This window comes from Scylla paramamosain, chromosome 1 (genome assembly GCF_035594125.1).
Source record: "Scylla paramamosain isolate STU-SP2022 chromosome 1, ASM3559412v1, whole genome shotgun sequence".
Classification (NCBI taxonomy): Eukaryota; Metazoa; Arthropoda; class Malacostraca; order Decapoda; family Portunidae; genus Scylla; species Scylla paramamosain.
In genome coordinates, this window is record NC_087151.1 from 6020001 (window position 1) to 6030000 (window position 10000).

Consider the following 10000-nt stretch of genomic DNA (forward strand, 5'->3'; position numbering starts at 1 on the left):
TTAGAGGTGTATTCAAAAATTACGATTTCTTTTGAGGAGCGAGAATCCTCCTCACTTTCTCGTCAACAGCAGAAACAAATGGAGAGAGAGAGAGAGAGAGAGAGAGAGAGAGAGAGAGAGAGAGAGAGAGAGAGAGAGAGAGAGAGAGAGAGAATAGATGGGTGTGTACTGTGGTCTCATAATTGTGTGTGGTATTACTCGCTTTCTATGCAATGAATTGTTTAGTTTTCCTTGATTTTATTGTTTTTTGTATTGCTCTACCTATGAATATTCGTTTATATTATTTTTGTTTATTTATTTACTATGATGCATTTCCTCTATATTATGAACAGAAGTCAGCGCTAAATAGAAAAAAAATGTGTAATCAGAATCTAACTCAGGTGAAATGCTTTCTTATTAATAACACGTTGAATCAGCGTTACAAAAAAAATATATATATATTTCTGGATCAGTATTTTAATCAAGTGGAGTTCTCTTTCCAGTCTAAGTAAAATGGAAGCTTCATTCGTCCAAAACTGAGTACTAATTAAGATTTTGTTCTTTCTACTACGAGTCCCGATCAGTTTCTCATCAGTTCATTGATTTTCTGAAGTCCCAAAGATACTCATGTTTTATTGTACATTTAGAAAAAGAAGATGGAATGCTCTTGGTAATCACATAATGAAGACAAATACTATACTGAATGTTGCTTACTTTAATGTACTATATTGCCTGATCTTTATGATGCGCTGCCTCATTCAGAAATATACCTAAACTTCTTCACCTCACAGAAATTCCCTCTGCTTTATGTACGGGAAGAAAGAAGAAAAAAAGAAAAAAAAAAGAGAAGAACGAATGAATAATAGCAATGACAGTAACAATAATAGTAATGATAATTAAAACAACACTGGTCAAGATAATTCCTAGTTTATGCTGTGCATGTTGTTGATTCTGTCGTATTTATGTTGTTGCTGTTCCTGCTGCCCTTAGAGAACTCTGCCCCCAGGAACACAACCTTCTTTATGGCTGCTACTTGGCGCCGCTAGTGTCCTGCTCCTCCCCCACTGCCGCGGAGTCCCCCCTTGGCGGCGAGGTCTGCCACGCTCTCCAACTCGTAATCCTCGCCGCACATGCCTCGCCCAAGAGGACAAAACTCGAACTTCTCCCCGTGAGGCGACTGCGTGAGGATGATGATGTTGAAGAGCGCCGTGGCAATAGTGAAGATGATGAAGAGGAATCTGTCTACCACTCGCGACAGGAACTTCCACTCCTCCACCAGCGTGTCCTTCCTGGCGCGGGTGCGGGTTTCATTCTCCTCCCGCGTCAGCACCTGCAGGATTCCCTCAAGTGCCTCGAGGGACCGTCGCTGGTAAGGATCTGCAATATGACAACAAGTCTGGCGCCTTAACCCTTTTACTGTTGATGACACATATCATTTTATTTTAGTAGCCGTGGGCCATTTTACTCATCAAAAAATTTAACTGCAAGTACTAGAGAAGTCTACTAGATATTTGTTGACACTCTTTGCTGTGAGTGCAGTTTTTCAAAATCCTCCTCTAAAATTATATAAGTCTACCTATTGCATCAAGCTGAGAGGAAGCTGCAGCAGTCAGAGGGCTAATGAATGGTTATGGTCAAAAGTCAGCCTACCGCCCTCGCTTCCACGTGTTTAGAGTTTTTCCCTGAACCTAAAATCCTCTGATGCAGTGACGCTCAACTTGCAAAACGTGAAAACTCACAGACTAAGATTATGGAACAACGAACGCTGTGTTAGTGCTCGTCCACTGACCATGATGTAATTTGTCACTTAGCAAGGAATTCTAAGTGAAAGAAGGAGGCGCGAAATTTGGTGCTCGAGTGTGTGCTCCTGACATCATCCCCTTTTCACCCCTTTACTCTTAGACACTTCACAGAAACAGTGAGAAATTGATCTGAAGACGAGATGTTTTTTTTAGCCATGAAAAACCTTAGCTGGTGCTCGAACCCTTGATCTGGAGAACACAGCACCAGTTCAGTCCAGTCCAGCAGTCCACTAATGCTAGCGTGATGAGCCTTTGCAACGGCTCCCACTTTGTACTTTGTTGTTGTCTGTGGTTTTGTGGTTAGCAGTCGGGATCATAACAATCTTCAGTAGGGGCTTTTGTGCATACGTACTTTTGAAATTACACGGGTTCCTCGCTCCTTTTAGATCAGTTTCTGGTGCTTCAGTTTCCTCTGCACCGTGAATACATAGACTCTATTTTTATTAGACCGAGTTTCTTCAGAGGGACAATCTCCTACCCAAGCACAGACAAATTGTACTATCACACCGTATGTATAACTTACTGGGATCTTTTCTAAGTGCCACCAATGTTTTCCCCTTGGCTATTCACAGAAACATTAAGAAATTGATCCGAATGCGAGATAAAATTTTAGCTTTGAAAGACCTTTATTTGAGATCGAACCCTTGACCTGGTGAAAGGTCAAAGCCTTAGCAGCCGGGACCGAAACGATCGTCAGGTCTTCAGATTATTTTTGGTGACCTTTGTACTCTCTGCCGCTGAATTCCCGCACCTCACCTTTGAATGTGTGACTTCCCTGGTAGAAGTTGTTGGACTCCACCGTGACCAGATTGGTTTTGACATGTTTGAATCCCTTCAGCTCAGTGACGGTGTTCAGGCTGTCCTTCAAGTTGTCCTGTGGGAGAATAAGGGTTTATCTCTCTTTTTCCCTGATATCAGATGCTTCTTTGCCTTTCGTCCTCTTCTCCCTCGCCTCCTTCCACACACAAATCTTACCTTATCAAGTTCCCACGCCTCGAAGAGAAAGTCTGGAATCTTCATGTAGACAGCGCGAGCCGTGAAGAGGGTCATCTTCCTGCAAGGCAAAGTGTGAGTGGGACCTTCACGCAGCCATCACTGGAAAGTTCTGGGTGATATTTAAGCTACATAATCACAAGTGTGGGACGGGACAGCCTCATTCCCGTATTGTTATGTTCCACGCACCACTGACCTCGTCCACTCCGGCACCTGGTAGCCGCGGTCGCCGCTGTAGGACAAATTGAGGACGTACACCGAGAAGACGATGTTGAAGGTGAGCAAGATGAGACACACGCCGTAGTACACACCTGTGAGCCACGCAGCAATGGATCGTGGCCGCCGTTGTGAAGGTGACATGAGGAAAAGACCAAATAGTGTCACCGCAGATTCACCACGAGAGTGCAGATTGTCAAGTCTTAGGCAACCTTGAGCATTAAGAACAATGTACACGTGTAATGATTGGCCACCGACCTGCCACGGGGAGGGTCTGTGAAGGCGGCAGGTTCTCCGTCATGGCCATCAAAAACACCATCATAGCCAGCATGGAGTTAATGCCCAGCCCGACCTTCTCCCCGGACTCGGCAGGCAACGAAAACACTAGTAGAGCTGCAGACGAAGACGAGGCAGGAGGAGGAATTAGACAAGGAAACATTACAAAGGAAGATAAAGATTAGCAGAGACAAACGACAGAAGTCCTCCCCCCTTCTCCCCTTCTCTCTCTCTCTCTCTCTCTCTCTCTCTCTCTCTCTCTCTCTCTCTCTCTCTCTCTCTCTCTCTCTCTCTCTCTCTCTCTCTCTCTCTCTCTCTCTCCCTTACCGCAAATGTTGATGAGGACTCCGGGAACGATGAAGAAGAATAGCGCAAACTTGACACGTCTCTGCATCTGAATGTGGTAACTGATGACTGACGAGTAGTAGTAGTAGTAGTAGTAGTAGTAGTAGTAGTAGTAGTAGTAGTAGTAGTAGCAGTATTAAAAAAAGAAAAAAAAGAAAGACGGATAAGAAAAGGCAGTAATAAAGAGGACAGAAAGAGAAGGAGAGAGAGAGAGAGGAGAAAGGAAAAAAAAAACATAACAATTAGCATACAATAAAGAAAAAAAGTAAAAAAAAAAAAGTGTCTTTAAATCATGTACATATTTATCTATAATTACGAAAACGAACTAGATAATACCACAAACCTGTACTGTATAAATAATTTAGCAGATAATAATACACCAAAGAACACACACACACACACACACACACACACACACACACACACACACACGTACTAGAGAAGGGCTCTTTGCAGCACGGGTCGTAATCCAGAAACTGTTGCGAGTAAAAGTCCTCGAGGAAGAACTCTTGGTTGGCGTGAAAGTGAGTGATGTCTGAGGGGCCCAACTCCAGTATCATCTGGGGACGGAGGGTAGCAGTAGTAACAGCAGTAGTAGCAGCAGCAGCAGCAGTCGCAGCATTATTATTATTATTATTATTAGTAGTAGTAGTAGTAGTAGTAGTAGTAGTAGTAGTAGTAGTAGTAGTAGTAGTAGTAGCAAAATAACGATGGATAAAAACTTGATTATTGTTATTTTGTGAGCGTACGGGATTACAAAGACAAAGGAGGATAACAAGATAACAAGAATAATCACAAAAGAACACGAGGAGGAGGGATAAGAAGAACAAGAACTAAAATAACAAGAATAATCAGAAAAGAACAGGAGAAGGATGAAAACGAAGAAAAGAAGGAGGAGGAACAGGAGAAGGATGAAAACGGAGAAAAGGAGGAGGAGGAGGAGGAGGAGGAGGAAAAAATAAAATAATAATAATAGAAAACTTGAAAATAACGTTTTGTTTATAAATTTTTCCTCTCCTCCTGCATCTGTTATTATTACACTGACTGACCACTCTGCTGTGTTCCTTACTCCACACCCACTTCCTTCAGACTTTAGCCAGAGAATCACAGCGTCTCTTCTGATACTTATCCTCGTTTTCTTTTCTTATATCTCGTTTCGCAGTCTCCTCCTCCTCCTCCTCCCCTTCTTGCCTCCATATAAACATTACGTACCTCTCCTTTGTCCCTCCCACCTGCATCATCTTCAAAACGCCCTTAACCTTCCTACTTCACTTCGAGTTTCTCTCATCCTAAAATGTACACATGAGTTTGCCTAACCAACCTATTTCTTCGTTTAATCTTTTTCTTATACTCTTCTCATCTTCCCTTCTAATCTTTCTTTGCTTCCTCTCATTTTGTTTTTATTACTTTACCTTCTTTCCTTACTTTTTTCCCTCGCTTCTTCCCAGCAAACTGATTTTTTTTTTTTATCACACATAACTCTCATTTCACTTTTTCATCTCTTTCTATCCCTTTCTATCTTCTTCTCTTAGCTGCCCTTTCTTCTTTCTTTTTTTTCTTTTTTGCCATTTTCCTCACCAGTTCCTTTCTTTCCACTTTTATTCTTCCACCTGCCTTCATTCCTTTCCCCCTCTCTTACTTTCCTTTACTTCCTTTTTTTTATTTTTTTTGCTTCGTTTTTCCTATCTACCTGCGTTCCTTTCCCTTTCTCACTCTGCTTTTTTTTTTAACTTTTGTTCCCTTTTGTTGCCTCTACCACACCTGTCTTTTCTTCTTCTCCCTCGCTTGCGTATTTCTTTTTCTCTTTTTTTTTTTACTCCTTTCGCCCTTACCTGCCTCATTTTCTTCCCCCTCCCCTCTTTATTTACATTTTTGTTATTTTTTACTCCTTATTCGTTACTTGTTTCGTTTTCTTCCCTACTTCTTACTTACATTTTTCCTTTTTTTTTTTTTCCTTTTTTTTTCTCGTCTGCCACTTTCTTTCTTCCTGTTTCTCATAATCACATATTTCCTGCTTTTGTTCTCTTATTTTTATCCTGTATTCTTCCGTCCACCTCCAGGCTTCCTCTTCCCTCCCTTTTCCTCTCTTGTCATCTTCCCTGTCTATTAATTATGTATATTTTTTTTCTGATTTTTATTTTACTTTTTTTAATCTTTTTTTTTCTTTTTTTTTCCAGCAGCCACCTTTCCTGCCCCCTCCTGTTTTTGCTATCTTATTCTTATCCTGTCTCCTTTCCTCTACCCCCAGGCTCCTTCTAGCACCTTCTTCCTTTTCCTGTTTCCTTTTCTTCCTTATCTCTTACTTATATTTTTCCTTTCTTTTTATTTATTTTCCTTCACTTCCTTTTCACCTCTCTCAATCAAATATATCCTATCTTATTCTTACAATGTATTCTTCCCTTTACCTCCCGTCTCAATCTTAGCTCCCTTCTCCTTTTCCCTTCCCTCCCTCTTTCCCTTACACTTCCCCACTAACCCTCCTTTACAAATCAACCTGGTGCATGTCCATGGTCCACGAGGAGAAGATCATGTCACAGGTCTGCTGGTCGAAGGGAAACCACTGGATGTCCATGTCGCACACGGAGGTGAAGATGCCGTGGGTCAGTAGCGTCACCGTGCCGTTGTGGTCTATGATGATGTTGGTGTTTATCATTGAGTCCTCGTAGCTCGTGTCCGCTCTGATGGAGATGAGGAGAGAAGGAGAGGGGGGTGGATGTGGAGAAAGAGGATTATATAGAAGTACACAGCGTAATCAAGCAGTAGTATAATTATTATCGTCTCTTGTATGGTTGTTTGGGAGTCATTTCTAGTACAGGCGTAGGGGAGGAAGAGAAGAAGGAATATACGAAGGAATATAGAAAGGAAGACAAACAGCAGCAGACACTGAGATCTTTACTAGGGTGTTTGTATAACTAGCACACACTAACTACTATATACTCGTTGTAGGAGAGACAGGATAACAAAGTAGAAGGTTCAAAATGATGTACAAGAGGAGGAGGAGAGCAAGGTGAGCTTCAGGTTGTTAACTGATACAAATGCTCCTAAGTTGGTTTCATTACGTAGTTATTTTGTGGGGATAAATTTTGTAAGCTGTGAGGCAGAAAAGGCATACATAAAAAAAAAAAATAATATGAAGATGTAAATGACAACGGGAAGAAGAAGAAAGAAAGAAAGAAAGAAAGAAAGAAAGAACCAAAACAAAGAAACAAAGAAACAACAAACAAATATACAAACAAACAAAAGATAAATAAACAAAAATAAATAGGTAAATAAACAAAACAATACAAAACAACACACACACACACACACACACACACACACACACACACACACACACACTACCCAGCACCCACTCACGAATTGTAGAGGATTATGTCAGGGTGCCACACGTCACTGTACAGGACACGCAGGTTCTTGGTCTGGTTGTAGTAGAACGGGTCCCAGCGCAGGTAGGGGTCGTTCCAGATCTGAATGACCTTCGTGTTGGTCATCATGAGACCCGCCTTGGTGTCCTGGAGCGGGAGGAGGCAGAGGAGTTTTTTTTTTTTTCTATCTTTTGTACGTGTGTGTGTGTGTGTGTGTGTGTGTGTGTGTGTGTGTGTGTAGAATAAGACACAAGTACTGTAGAATGACAAGGGATAAAAAGTTAACTAGTGCTGATCCATAAGCGTATAGAAAAATTTAAAAAGCCATGGGAGAAGGAGGAGGAGGAGAGGAGGAGGAGGAGGAGGAGGATAAATAACAATAAGAGTAGAATAAGAACTAGAGGAACACGAATAAGCACAAAGAAGAAGAGGAGGAGTGAATATAAGAAGATAAAAGAACAAAACAAAACGAACAAGAGCTAGAAGAGCAAGAACGAGCACAAAATCGCAGAAAGAGGAGGAAGAGGAGGAAGGGAAAGAGAAAGAAGAGGAGGAGGAGGAGGAGGAGGAGGAGGAGGAGGAGGAGGAGGAGGAGGAGGAGGGAGGGAGGGGAGGGGGAGGAGAAGGGGGGGGAAAAGAAGAAGAAGAAGAAGATAATGATGATGATGATGATAATGATGATAATGATGATAATAATGATGGTGATGATGATGATGATGATGAAAAGAACAAGAACAATACCAAGAAGAACAAGAACAACAAGATCAAGATGAAGTAGAAGCAACAACAACAACAACAACAACAAGAGAAGAAGAAGAAGAAGAAGAAGAAGAAGAAGAAGAAGAAGAAATAGTAAAAGAAGAAGCCTAGAATCGCCTATAGTCAGCCCAGTCTAGCCCATGCCAGGCCAGTCGAGCGGAGGAGCACCCACCACGGAGAGCACGTTGAAGAGGGCCACCTCGAAGTGCACTGTGATAATCTCGTCGTGGTGCTTCACGGGGCGGATGTGCTTGTTGTAGTTGCGGAACAGGTCATTGTAGAGCAAATGTTGGTCTGACAGCTCCTGACCTATGTGCCGCTCCTCCTCCTCCTCCGCCGCCCCCGTGTCCATCTGCGTCTGCTTCTCCTTCACGCGAGACAACCGGGAGAGTCTGGGCTCCTCTGCCGCGCCTGTTGACAAAAGGTAAACGTGTTCACTTACCTCTCTCTCTCTCTCTCTCTCTCTCTCTCTCTCTCTCTCTCTCTCTCTCTCTCTCTCTCTCTCCTCCGACTGCTACTCCTCCTCCTATTCCAACTCCTACTCCTACTCCAATTGCCTCCGACTCCTTGTGCTTGTTATTGTTCTTCTAGTTCTCATTCTTGTTCTTAATATTCTCCTCCTCCTCCTCCTCCTCCTCCTCCTCCTCCTCTTCTTCTTCTTTCTTCTCCTTCACCTCCTCCTCCTTCCTTTTCTCCTTTTCCTTCTTCTCATTTTCACAAAAGGATAAAAAGATACTAAACTGTAAGTAAGCTTTTCTCGAATCACACAAACGAAGACTAGTGTGTGTGTGTGTGTGTGTGTGTGTGTGTGTGTCCACGGAGCCCAGTAGACATCAGTCACAGTCCAGTGTCACAGTAGATGAACAAACCTCAGAGAAAGATACAAGGGATGAGAAGTATCCCTTGAGAAATGAGTCTGAAGCTTTTAAACTTACATTCCTTAGAGAGACGTAAGTTAAGAAGGGATCTGAGAGAGGTCTTTAAGTGGTAAAGGGATATAACAAGCAAAATCCTTTATCAGTCATCAGGCTGGGACAAGAAATAATGGGCTGAAGCTTGATAAAGTTAAATCTAAAAAAGAAAAAAAAATGGGAAGGAATTTGTTCTCACATAGATGAACGGAATCAACTTAGTAATCAATTTGTCAGTGTCGAGTCATTAGGGAGCTTTAAAAGATCAGACACATTTATGGATGAGGATGATTTGTAGGTGGATATAGGTAAGTATCCTTCATACAAGAATTGCCATGTGTAGGTCTGGTGGCTTCTTGCAACTTCCCTTATTTTCTTATGTTCTTATGTAATATGTAAGAAGATTCACTTACCACCACCTGTGTCATCAGCCTTGTCGGCGGCCTGTGATGTCTCCCTTTTGATGCGATCCCCGGGATTTTTTGCTGCAAACTCATCTGAGCTGATTTTTGTCTGTGGCTCTGTTTCATCTTCAGTTTCAACCACCACCTCAGGCATCTCTTCTGATGCACTGGCTTTTGTCACGAGCGATGGTGGATCCTGAAGCAGCTCTGCTCCGAACGCTGCTTGTTCTTGCGGTGCCTCAGGCGGCCTGTATTCGTCTCTCTTGTCGTCGCTGTCCTGCTTCCACCGCTCCTGTCCCGATGCTGTGTTGACTGCACTTCTGTCATGGTCACCGGCTGCTTCAGGACCCTTGTCATATTGTATCAACGAAGGTGCCACACGAGAGGCTTCCCTTGCCGCCCGCGTGGACGCCTCGCCAGGAGTGTGCAGCGGCGACCCCCTGACTCCCTGGTCTCCGTTAGCAGCAATTGGTGACAGGTCGCCTGCATAAAGATTGTTATCTAAGGACACTTTTTCCATAATTCTAAGGAAAAATAAAGAAGAGTAAACATATAATGGGGTATCTTAAACCAAATCTCTCCTTCCGCCGCCTGTGTGTCCTGCACTGATGTCTGTGCATGTATTAAAGTGACAACCAATACTGATTCTGTGGCTGGAAAGAAACTGCCATTAATCTTACCTTACTGAAGGCATGAAAGATGCTTGTCTCACCCTGGCTGCTCTCCGTGCTTGTCTAAAAAAAAAATAAATGAATAAAGAAAGAAATCATAAAATAAAAAAAATAAGCAAATAAATAAAAGTAAAAAGAAAAGAAAAACTACTGTTTTCTAGATTCGAAAAAAAGAGACTGTATAATAAGTGCATATTCAGTACCAAATGTTTCTATACTTCTTTTAAAGAAGAGGACTTTTGTTTGGAATTTCAAGGTGCGTAGTTTTTGCAGAAGATT

General features: G+C 42.4%; 1 protein-coding gene across 1 annotated transcript; it reads right to left on the reverse strand.

Moving 5' to 3' along the window:
* Positions 1-209: 209 nt before the first annotated feature.
* Positions 210-9779, reverse strand: LOC135096436 (acetylcholine receptor subunit alpha-1-B-like). The gene is made up of 11 exons (XM_063997970.1): positions 9060-9779; positions 7908-8146; positions 6969-7123; positions 6106-6289; positions 4048-4171; positions 3594-3680; positions 3249-3383; positions 2971-3085; positions 2757-2835; positions 2538-2655; positions 210-1356 (listed from the first exon to the last, which is right to left on the reverse strand). Exons 1-11 carry the CDS (start codon positions 9568-9570, stop codon positions 1022-1024), a joined length of 2082 nt encoding a protein of 693 aa, XP_063854040.1. The 5' UTR covers positions 9571-9779; the 3' UTR covers positions 210-1021.
* Positions 9780-10000: the final 221 nt, after the last annotated feature.